The 12,999-nt window shown below is 48.5% G+C and overlaps 1 protein-coding gene across 1 annotated transcript in view; it reads right to left on the reverse strand.

Moving 5' to 3' along the window:
- Positions 1 to 9,138, reverse strand: part of LOC144891575 (dynamin-like GTPase OPA1, mitochondrial) — a 180,747-nt gene extending 171,609 nt beyond the window's left edge. The window contains 1 exon segment of the mRNA XM_078775183.1: positions 8,986 to 9,138. Coding sequence (XP_078631309.1) covers positions 8,986 to 9,138 — 153 coding nt within the window.
- Positions 9,139 to 12,999: the final 3,861 nt, after the last annotated feature.

Here is a 12,999-nt window from a genome sequence, read left to right on the forward strand (position 1 = left end):
GCGAATGCCCTCGGTTAATACCGTGGGCTCACGGATGGCCAAACGGACTTAAATGGAGGCGACGATCAATTACGGACTTGACTATGCTAGCACAGGAGGGAGAAGGAAGAGGAAGAGGTGGCGAGCTCTTACCTGACGCTCCGACGGCAACCCTCGATCCTGTAGGGAATTAACTCAAACAAACACGGGGGTTGAATGTACAAAAATAAACGATTTATTATGCGGAACCCGAGAACAATGAAACGCGCCGCCAAATAACTATGGTTCCTAAACCGGGATCCCGCACACCTCACTTCAACAATAGCACAATATGAATGAATGAATGATCGTTTTAAGGCCATTTTCCCCCGCTAGAGCAGGGGTTAGCCTTGCGGGCCCCATGACAATCATGGTTCCCTGTTTGAGGCAATGTTGTTATGGCCGGTTGCCCTTCCTGGCGCCAACCCATAGTCGCCTCTTACGATGCGCAGGGATACGGTGTACCTATTCTAAACCAGGGTACACACCGGGATCATTCATCCCAGCAAGCTGGTTCTCAATTTGCCAACCTCGGAAGGATGACAGGCTGAGTCAACCCCCCTGGTGTTAATTTAGCAATCGACCGGGATTCGAACCCAGGATCCTAAGATCCCAAGCCGGCACCCTAACCGCTAAGGCAACACCAGGCAACACCAACAACAGCACAGGGGAATGAATTAAATAAAGAAACAGTTGTGTGTGCGTTTGTGGGTGCGAGCTTATGTGTCTGGCAGTGTCGCATCATCAGGAATCGACCAGCTCCGATGTTAGCGCTAAGCAGACCTCCGTCCGCCTCGTTCACGCTACACTAGGCCCCGAGCCACCCGCTCAGCGGCACGCCTCACTCGCCTGCTCGTCGGTCGCACGCGAGGTCACGTTTGCTCGTAGCACCAAGCCTCGCTCCAAGCACAAAGCCTCACTCCAAGCACCAAGCCTCGCTCCAAGCACCAAGCACCAAGACCAAGAGCACCAAGAAGAACCCGACTAGAATGCCCGCGAGCGAGTCGTTTTGTCACCCTTCCGTGTCACGTCCGCTTTCAGCTCTGTCACTTTTCCAATCAGTCCCTCGCCTCTTTGTGGTCTTTCCCGCCTTCTGGCGTCACCGGCCCTTCTTCTTTAATCAGCAACCTGCTTCTAAGTAGTGGTTTTGCACCTTCCGCACTGATTGGCCGAGTGTTCGCGCCTTCCATACTGATTGGCCGAGGTGTCCAGTGTCCATGGTCGGTGGCCAATCAGTGTGCCGCTTCCTTCCACCTTCCTTTCACTAATCAGTGGCCAGCTTCTTACCCCAACCAATCACACGTTCCCTGGGCGTGGTTCCAGCCTGCCTGGCACGATATTTGTCGCCCATGGTGGCGTACGACGTGGCTGCTGCCTGTTGCTCTTCCAAAGTCATTGTGGTGGCAGGGAATTATTTAATGTGTGCACTAATGGATCTATCTCAGTGTCTATAGGATGTATTGCCATAAGGGACACTGGGTTGCTCACAGAGGAAACGACACATGAGGGAATTTTACCCATAATCCCTGTACTAATTAGCATGCCCCGCCCCCTCGTGGCGGGGACACAGATACAACTTATTCCGACATCCGGCTAAACATAGACCTTATTACAGGTAGATTGCCTATCACGACAGTCGAGTACCTACCTATGCAGATCTACCTGGATATAGATATTCCTCTACCCCCCGACAACAATATATATATACAGACTTGGCATCTAATATGGAATATTTTTTGTTTCTTGACTTGGGTTTACTTTCTGAACTCGGTATATCAATCTGGTGAGTTTCTTTTACGCTTCGGTGATTTCTTTGTTAAAAGAACCATGTCACTGATTGTCTGTCGCAGCAAGAAGTCAATAACAGGATTATATCACAGGTGGCATGACAAAATGTACGGACAGGTACATTTCACGATTGGCTTCACAATCGGGTATATAAGGGTTGTTGCGTTCTGTATTCGTGGAAAACAACTGCTGCATGTCGACAAAAGTTATTGCCGCTTCCCCTGGAGATGGTCCGTCAACTCGACAATGCTGTTTGTCATTTAGTGGTGGCTTTACGAAATTCCGGCATGAAACAGCGTGCTATTGCTCGGCAGTATGGTATCACTCAAGGTCAGGTGTCAAAGATCTTGAAGCGAAATGCTCAGAGGGGTGTCCCTACTCCAATATCGAGGTCAGGACGTCCCCGCAGAACCACAAGGAGGGATGAGCACCAGCTGCACCGGTTAGTCCGCAATGGCCGTACCAAGTCAGCTAATCGGCTTAGGGCTGAGTGGCAGCAACTGACAAATGTGCCTGTATCCAGAAGGCTAGTCAACCAACGACTGGTTCAAGCAGGCTATCGTGCCAGGCGTCCCCCGAGAAAGCCAAGTCTGACCAGACAACACCGCCAGCGCCGATTGTAGTGGGCCAGAGAGCACCGTCAATGGCAGCCAGGACACTGGAATCATGTGATCTTCAGTGACAAGTCTAGATTTCTGGTCTATTGTCAATATGGCCGCGTCCAAGTGCGCAGACAAGTGCATGAAGCCTACAACGAAGATTGTATAGTGCCAAGAGTCCAAGCTGGAGGTGGTGGGGTGACCGTTTGGGCTGCTTTTCATGCAGGGGGCAAAACTGACCTGGTTGTTCTGAATGGAAACCTGAACCAGTTCAAGCACAGGGCCATTCTGGAAGAAACATTGCTTCCATTTGCTCGTGCAGCCTTTCGAGGAAACTTTGTCTTCCAAGATGACAATGCACGGCCTCATCGTGCTCGCATGATCCAACACTTTCTTGCTGACCGTGGTGTAGAGCATATGGAGTGGCCTGCCATGTCCCCGGATATGAATCCGATAGAGAACTTGTGGGCAGAATTAACGTGTCAAATCGACAACTTAGACCAGAAGCCTGCCTCTGTGCGTGAATTGCAGCAGGCTATTGTAACTGCATGGCAAGCGATTCCTGTCCAAACCTTGGCAAATCTCGTGAACAGCATGCCTCAACGTGTACGTGCTCTCCTGAATGCTCTTGGGGGTTACACGAAGTACTGAACTGTAATTTTACTGTCCGTAATCCCAGTCGTAATTTAACTTTTGTTTTTGTTAAAAAAATTTTTTGGCTAATGTGCAAAATAAAGAGATACTTCTGGAAAACGCACAGAAGTTTAACACAGTACTGTCCGTGAATTGATTTCGATGTCACTTTACATCACTTTCAAGGATCAATTTATTTGCTTCGAAATGTCAAATGTGGTTTTTGTTTCTTTTAAAGGTCACATTAACAATATCTAGAATAATTTCAACATAATTCCAATGAACTTTCAGTTCTAAGTCATCTTGAAAAGTAAGTTCACCCCCACAAAAAAAAAATTCCATATTAAATGCCAAGTCTGTATATTGTTACGGATCCCAGAGTATGGCACTCCCGTTAGCAAGGGGGGGTTAATCCCCTTGTCTTGTTAAGATGGCCGTCTCCAGTCCTGGAACTATCCCACTCCTTTGCAGGATGAGATTGGCCAGGGTGATTGGTCAAAGTTTTCCCAAATACCTTCACCAATCTCTCCGCAAAGCAGGGACATGAGTCCCTGCTCGAACCGCGGATGTGATGGTAATTGCCGAGCGGTTTAGCAATCCACGATCCGAGCCGCTAGCAAAAAGACTAACCCGATTCTGAGCGGTTCCTATATCGTGCCACCGATATTCAATGGGGAAAAGACAAAGACAATCGGACGAGAGGAAACCAGAGAATAAGGAGGTTGAAGGAAGAACAAATATAGTTTAATAACTATCTAAAAGAGGAAATGAAAGGCAAGAAGAATATACAAAAGAGGGAAATAAAAGGACATATGGCAACCTTATACACTCTTATATAACATGCCCATGACAATGCAAACACACTTACACGAATGGGGTGGTGATGGTGGGAAAGAAGAGAAGGGTCCAAGCAGATGGTTCCAGGCTGCGGGTCCGCCGTGAAGAATGGCAGGCAGCTGGTGTGGTTGGCGCGCGACTGGACCTTACAAATGCGAGGGGCGGGGGATCTCCATACGTATAGCGTGCCGAATGCTCTCAAAACCATGGCAGTTCGTATCACACGATCGTCCCAGGCGATCCTTCATGCAAGGTTCTTATCATTCGCCACCTCTGCGCTGTTCGCTCAAGCTTGCCGATCATCTGCCGATCTTCTCTCCTCTCTTGATCATCTGCTCTCTCCCCCGCATCTCTGTGAAAGGGCTTCGCGCTCGCGCTTTTATCACAAGCCTCGCGTATCAAGCCGCGTCCGCTTCGCTCCGCCTACCGGTGAACACGCCTCGGCCCGGATTGGCCACGAGGGTTCATTGGTACCTCCCCTCGTGACGCGTTGATGGGGCCACGCCTATGTTCCTGGCCCCTCCTCCCTTTTTCTCCCACTCTGCCACGTGGCTTATGGCAGCTTGGGGCCAGCTTCAGCTCAAAGGCAGCGAACGCTGCTGGCAAAAGCATGCCATACAATTTGGAGAGGGTAAAGCCGCAAAATGAATAGGATGGGAATTTGAGAAGGGGGCTAGGTTATTTGATTAATACAACGCAGATTCAACTATTGGAAACAGATCCTTACCTGAAACACATATTAATGAAATAACTGAAAGGTTCCTATGGTGTCCTATGTGTTGCAATATGGCCTAACTAGGGTGCGACCTTTGACCTTTACAACAAAAATGGGAGTATTTACAGGGGATTATTTAGAAGGGAACATTTACAAAAATTTACCAAGTGGAGGGTTATAAAAACCACAACACTGCACCGTCATTACCTCCAAGGCCGTCCCAGCCCGAAAGAACTTTAACTTAGTGTGACACTCAGGTGTGGTAACCCTCTACTATTAACTTCACCCTGAATGCGACATTTTAAAAACAACTAAGTATGTCCCGCCTGCTGCGTTGCATTCTCTCTCACAGATTCACGCCCACAGGATAACCGAACCACGGAATTGTCTTCAAACTACACATGGACGGTGGGGAGCATTATTTACAAAGACACTACTTGGTATTTACAACGCGAACCCAGGACCTGTCTTTTGGGAAACAAAAGAAGATGTTTTGATAAGAGGAAAGGCATACACTGCATGGCACCGATACCACCAGCACCAATAAGCACCATAGAACAAAAAGCACCAGAGCACCAAAACATCAAAATGCACAGTCAGCACCATCCAGTGCACAGTCATCACATTTCAAATAATAATGAAGGATGACGTCTTCTTCTTCTCTGCCGATGTTTCTGGACAACTTCTTGCTTGCGGCCCATTTAATACTAAAAAGAAGGCACAAAACGCGTCCATTTCTTTAATTATGGCCAGCAGGGGCCAACTAAGGCAGTCCACCTGCATGGCTTAGGTACCACCATGACCGTGGTCCACAAGCAAGATCTCCTGGCCACAATGGCCGGTCCCCAGCAGAGGTGCCAGGCCCCAAAACGTGGGGTCCATAAATGTGGTGCTCGGCCACAGACCTGTGGTCCATATGGTGGTGCTCGGCCACAACAACGTGCGGTCCATAAGTGTGGTACCGGTCCAGGCAGGCAGCAGCGAGGGTGCGGGCACACAACTGCAGGCACCTGCACACTTTCCCCTCAGCACACAAAGACCACGGTCCATGAGTGGGGAAGGAAGACAAAGCAGGGTTAGCGGGGTGCAAGGGCATAAGGGTACACATCAACACAAGGTAATGCAGAGGTGAGGTGCGCAGGAGAGCGAGCGGAGAAAGCTCGTCCCTACAGTATGTCCCCCCCCCCCCCCCCCACCACCTAATCTACCCTTACCCTTACCCCATATTTACACAATTTACAAATTCGTCGCTATGTCTTGTCTTCCCCCTATGTCCCCTAATTCCAAATTCATCAACAATCCCACTAACCAAATTTGCCATCAATCAATTTATCACCAATCCCTCCCAAGGAGGAAGAGATGGAATAAAACAAGCACAATGTCACCCCCACGTCATGATGCGTCTTACATACCAGACATTTGCAAAAAACGGTGGTGTGGAGTCCTGTCAACTGGGTGAGGGGATGCGGATGGTGCGAAGAGACTTCTAATCCTAACTATACTCTAAATGACTTTAACACACTTTACACTACCCGGGGTCTTTCCCTGCCAAACCATTGGCCATTTTACACTATGTGGTTCTAAGAACCGAACTCCCATTGACCAAACTGTGGTGCTCACCAATTTGGGGTCTCACTCCCCCGATTCTATTCCCTGTGCCGTCGCACAATTTCCGAGCTGGGTCGTGTGGCGCTCCCAGCAGGTCCGCTCACTTGCACACCTCCGCCACTGCAGTTATCTCCGAGCTTACCTGCTCCTTACCCTAACCTATCTGGGGAAGGCCCTTTGGCGCTCTCACCCCCTACCGCCCTCGCTGGCGTCGGGCTACCCGGGTCCATCCTCCGGATCCTCGGGCCCCATTGAACACTACTGGCTCCCAGAGCCTACCTGCGGCCTCACCTGGCTGACAGACTAACAGTGGCGGAGTGCCCATTCAATCACACTCACTAACAGGCCACACACCCAGCCAATTGACTCCACTAATGCACCCAACACAACACTTCTGTGCAACTACCCACACCACAGATGCCAATATCCAACCACAATTTACCTACTCCCTCTACCTACTTTTTAACTACCCTCCCCGGGTACTCATGAAGGGGTCCATCCTTCCCCATCCACTCTTTTCGCACCAACCACTCCACTCCACGACGACGCCACGTATTCCACACTACTCACTCCACACCATCCATTCCATACTCCATTTACTCCATGCTCCATTCACTCCAGACCATCTATTCCATACAACCATTCCCCATACCTCCGTACTTCACTTACACACCTGGTGCCCACACAGCTGGTGGCACCTGCACACCTGGTGGCACTTGCACCCTCCTTCCCTCCAGGACCACTCACTCAATACAATACACTCAACTCAATGCACATCATGCCAATCATCATGCTCACCACAAAGAACTTCCATACCAATTCCTCATTTCCATCATCCTCTCTACAAACACACTGCATCATCTGATCTAACTACTCCCTTCTGAAACTCGTGCTCCGCAGTCATCCCTTATACTATTGCACATCCCACGTCGTTATCATCCAAACTAAGCTATTCTACGTCCCTTCTACAGGTATGATGTCACTACTTAAATCTAACGTTACCTATGGTCATTTCTAAACCCTAACATTATAACCTAACCATCCCGGGCTAGTTTTCACAGCCATACCCCATAAATCCTATAGCTCCTTTGCCCCCCAAGACAATGTGAGGGATGGTAAAGATACCACCCCCCGACACTGGGTATCAATTTCCAATCAATACCACAATCATCCCAATTTCACTCACTATCAATTCCAATTTCAAATCCCTATTACCAATTTCAAATCACTACATCGGGTATCAATCCAAACCAAAACACTATCATCATCACAGTCCGCTATATCTGAGCCTCCTCGGTACGTCATTGCATTATCAAAGCTCGGCTTCGCAAAGCCGAGCAATGCATACGGGTGGTTTGGTCTACTGCAGGATGGGTCCGTCTGGCATTCGGTTCAGGGGAGGAGGTTTGCTCGGGCCAAGGCTCCAAGCACCATCCTGGCGCGGGGCCTTGCGCTCCCAAGCGCAATGGCCTAGCCTTGCGCTCCCAAGCGCAATGGCCTAGCCTTGCCCGGGTGGAGCGCCGCCACCACAAGGGAGTGCCGCTTCGACCCCTCCTGCTTCCCCTCAAACCGGGCCGCCCGCTTTGCCTGGCAAAGCGCGGACTCGACCGTGCAGGGCGGGGCCCGGCCCGAATCGTGCACGACGCTCCGAACAGGAGCGACGCGACACCGATCCCCGCCGGCTCCCGCAACACACAGAGAGCACCTCGCACCGAGTGCTCGCGTCAGCTATCCGTCAGTCTAAACACTGCCCTGGTCAACGTCGATGCCTTACTCGCATGCTCACATCCACACGCGACTCTTCCCATACTCACACATCCAGATGTCTCCATACACTTTGTTATTGCACTTGCTCGTGCATTCTCTTTCGCTCCATACTCAGGTCTACTCATAACGCTCACCACACACTCTCACGCACATTCTTGCGCACTCATTCTCCTCGCACACTCTATCATCACACACTCCGTTCCACACCTTTCTTCCCCCGTTACGTCCTCCGTAACACTCACCATGGGTGTGCACTCCTGCACATACCCACTCACGCACTCCACCACCAACTCAGGTGTGCCTCCTCGCACACGCACAACCATTCCAAGTGTGCATCCTCGCACCCGCTCCTCATCCATCTCACTCTCCGTATCACTCGTCGTTCCACTTCCACACTCCGATGTGCATTCACTCTCGCACTCGGTATCACTCCCATACTCGGTCGTGCACTCTCCCTCGCACTCGGTAACGCTCTGGCGCCATTCGCACACGCGCGCCATTCACCTTCATACACCTTTTCCTCACACGCGTGCCATTTTCTCTCACACAGCGCACCACGGACCTCCCACAAATGCCCGGGTTACGCCTGCATCCCAAGCGCGTGAAAATTCTTTTCGCACCAAACACTTTCCTGAAAAATCCCTTCGCCCCATACACAGCCCGACTCACCTTCGGGGTTCTTCTTCCTCGCTCCACACGCACCTGCAAATCTTTATAAGGACCAGCAAGTACGGCATCATGATGTGAATACAGACTTTGAGCATATTCCATCTCTCCCTTCGCTAATGCCTCTATGCTTGCCGTCTCTACAGACCCAATTTCCACTATTATTAATTCGATTTTACTTTCTTTTTCCTTTCCCTCGACGACTGCTGGCTCTATTAAAATAGAATTTTCTAATTCTGCGGTCGCCGGCTTTTCCATACCCCGGGTCGCGATTTCTACCCCAGTCATTTTAACCGTGCTCTGCTCTGCCTCGCTCAACCCGTGCTCCTCGAGTCGCGTTACCTCGTCGCGTACCTTTGGGACCTTCTCGCCCAACTCGCGGTCAATGTTCTCCCCCGCCTTTTTCAATCTGGCCCTTCGATCCATCTCTTTGTTCAGTTCCTGTCTTGACACTCCCATCATCGCTAAGAATTGCGTCATGAAGGCCTCCACATCTATCACAACCATTTGCGCAGCGGGCGCGGCCCTCGCTGCCACGTGTGAGGCGCCGCCATCTTGTGCACCTGCATCCCCCTCTACCGCACCTTCCTCAACCTCCTCCTCTATCTCCCCCATCTCCTCCCTGGGGTCCTGGGTCGACTCTACCCCCTCTTCTTTCTCCCCAACCGGCATCCGACCGCCTTGACTATCCATGGCATGACTATAATTTGGATATTATAATAAAATTTTGGCCGCTCGTAATTTCGACTAAATTCTTTAGGATGGATTAGAATTTGGTTCGGGTCCAATCCCACTCCCCGACACCAATTGTTACGGATCCCGAAGTATGGCACTCCCGTTAGCAAGGGGGGGTTAATCCCCTTGTCTTGTTAAGCTGGCCATCTCCAGTCCTGGAACTATCCCGCTCCTTTGCGGGATGAGATTGGCCAGGGTGATTGGTCAAAGGTTTCCCAAATACCTTCACCAATCTCTCCGCAAAGCAGGGAGGTGAGTCCCTGCTCGATCCGTGGATGTGATGGTAATTGCCGAGCGGTTTAGCAATCCACGATCCGAGCCGTTAGCAAAAAGACTAACCCGATTCTGAGCGGTTCCTATATCGTGCCACCGATATTCAATGGGGAAAAGACAAAGACGATCGGATGAGAGGAAACCAAAGAATAAGGAGGGTGAAGGAAGAACAAATATGGTTTATTAACTATCTAAAAGAGGAAACGAAAGGCAAGAAGAATATACAAAAGATGGAAATAAAAGGACATCGGGCAACCTTATACACTCTTATATAACACGCCCATGACAATACAAACACACTTACATGAATGGGGTGGTGGTGGTGGTGGGAAGGAAGAGAAGGGTCCAAGCAGATGGTTCAAGGCTCCGGGTCCGCCCCGAAGAATGGCAGGCAGCTGGTGTCGTTGGCGCGCGACCGGACCTTACAAATGCGAGGAGCGGGGGATCTCCGTACGTGTAGCATGCTGAACGCTCTCAAAACCACGGCAGTTCGTATCACACGATCGTCCCAAGCGATCCTTCACGCAAGGTTCTTATCATTCGCCGCCTCTGCGCTGTTCGCTCAAGTTTGCCGATCATCTGCCGATCTTCTCTCCTCTCTTGATCATCTGCTCTCTCCCCCGCATCTCTGTGAAAGGGCTTCGTGCTCGCGCTTTTATCACAAGCCTCGCGTATCAAGCCGCGTCCGCTTCGCTCCGCCTACCGGTGAACACGCCTCGGCCCGGATTGGCCATGAGAGTTCATTGGTACCTCCCCTCATGATGCGTTGATGGGGCCACACCTATGTTCCTGGCCGCTCCTCCCTTTTTCTCCCACTCTGCCACGTGGCTTATGGCGGCTTGGGGCCAGCTTCAGCTCAAAGGCAGCGAACGCTGCTGGCAAAAGCGCGCCATACAATTTGGAGAGGGTAAAGCCGCAAAATGAATAGGATGGGAATTTGAGAAGGGGGCTAGGTTATTTGATTAATACAACGCAGATTCAACGATTGGAAACAGATCCTTACCTGAAACACATATTAATGAAATGACTGAAAGGTTCCTATGGTGTCCTACGTGTTGCAATATGGCCTAACTAGGGTGCGACCTTTGATCTTTACACCAAAAATGGGAGTAGTTACAGGGGATTATTTAGAAGAGAACATTTACAAAAATTTACCAAGTGGAGGGTTCTAAAAACCATAACAATACAACAATATATATATACACGCTTTATTCCCCTTTAAAATATTGAATTTTTTTCTTTAACGTGCTGGCTGAATGGCCAAATGGATGAAGCATCAGACTCCCAAGCTGGGGTTTGTGGGTTCGTAATCCCATCTGGGTTGAATATTTCTTCCCCTTACTTTTTCAAGTCTGTTATATCATCTTGAACAAAGTATTGTACAATGAACAAATGCATTTTGTTTGTATTTGAAATGTATCTTGTGAAAAATGCCAGGGGCAGAGAAAAGGTCCCTTTATATGGTGTGTGCTATGTGGTAAAGTATAGAAAAGAAGGGACATTCCATAGCTTGTAGAAAATGCCAAAGAATAGAAAATAAGGGACATTCAAAAAAAAATTTCATGTGCATGCTGGACTACCCTTGTGCTCTTAGGAGGAACCAAATAAATCTCTAGAAAAGTTCATATAAAGGGGTGTATAGCTAGGCCGGTATCTATACAATGCCTATTTTAATTTTTTCCCATTAACAAAATCTTTTTTACCTTGCGCTCGCGAAGTGAAAAGCAGGGTTAGGCGATCGGTTGCATACGTGTCTACATTTTAAATATTCATTTTCTCAGCAACCGTTGGTCCGATTGACACGAAATTTTACCATAGGAGCTCCTCCTCCTGTATAATTTTTTTATTCATAATTATGACATCATCGGTCACGTGGAACGAGCGCTATGTTGGAAAAACTTCGCACCTCTATTTCTCTGAAACGCTCCATGGAAAAAATTTAAACATGGCTCATTGTCAAGTAATCACCATGGTGAATTAGATATGTTAATGATGATGTCATAGATGCCTCCATTATGAGTCATAATTCGACAAGTGCAAAACTTCATCTTGATCAAGATCATCTTTGACAATTATGACGCTTCATCCGATCAGTATGAATTTTTTTTTCTGCAACTGTTAGTCTGATGGACACAAAATTTTCACCATAGGAGTGTCTCCTCCTGTAGAATATTTTAATGGTAATTATGGCATCAAAGGTAATGTGGTACAGGTGCCATCTTGGAAAAACCGAAAAACGTTGCACCTCTATATCTCCGAAACCATTCCATGGAAAAAATTGAAACGTAGCTCATTGTAAAGAACTCCGCATGGTGAATAAGTGTTAACGATGACGTCATTGGTGCCTTAATTAAGATGTCATAATTCGACAGGGACAACGCTTAGTCTGATCAGTTTGAAATTTCTTGATGGTGATATATGCAACAATTGGATTAGAGAATATAAATTTATGATGTCATCGTTCACGTAATCTGGCAGCCATATTGGATCAAAGAAAAAAACCCTTCAAAAACAGAAGGGTTGGCTCACACCAAGTTGACTGTGCAGGGGAAGTATTCAATGAATACCATCATTGATAATCCAGAGATTAGCTGAAATATCATCGTATTTTTTGCAATTACACAAAGATTTGTATTCCCGGCAGCAAAGCGACGGGTCTTATATTCTCGTATGTATAATTTGTGATGTATTGACTTTATATATATATATATGGTATCTGTAATCTGGTTCTCCAACCTAATGAGCGGACAACATGACGTCATCGCCATGCATGCCCGCATTGCCTGCAAAGCTCCAGAGGAACCATCTAGCAGTGCGTCATTACGGATTATAAATTCAGATACTGTCACAAGTGCATGCAAAACTCACAGTTACCGACCTGGTTTCGCCCTTGTTGGGGCTTCATCAGGGCAACGCAGTGAGCCTTCCATATCCATACACTTGTAACTCTGTGAACCTTTCGGTTTTTATATCAGTCACGATGCGACCTTCATATCATCAGTGGAGAACCGCCAGCAAGGTGTCCCATACAGCTGCTCCTTGCTGGGAGCGATAAGCACCGCCTGCCACACGGTAACGTTATCTCTGGTATCCGCTCATCATATGGAGTCGACCTGGTTGCGGTTGGGAGTTACTACCAGTTACTACCGCAACCAGGTCGACTCCATATGATGAGTGGATACCAGAGATAACGTTACCGTGTGGCAGGCGGTGCTTATCGCTCCCAGCAAGGTGCACAGCAGCTGTATAGGACACCTTGCTGGCGGTTCTCCACTGATGATATGAGGGTCGCATAGTCACTGATATATATATATATATATATATATATATATATATATATATATATATTATATATATATA

Source organism: Myxine glutinosa, chromosome 4 (genome assembly GCF_964187855.1).
Source record: "Myxine glutinosa chromosome 4, kmMyxGlut1.1, whole genome shotgun sequence".
NCBI classification, from domain to species: domain Eukaryota; kingdom Metazoa; phylum Chordata; class Myxini; order Myxiniformes; family Myxinidae; genus Myxine; species Myxine glutinosa.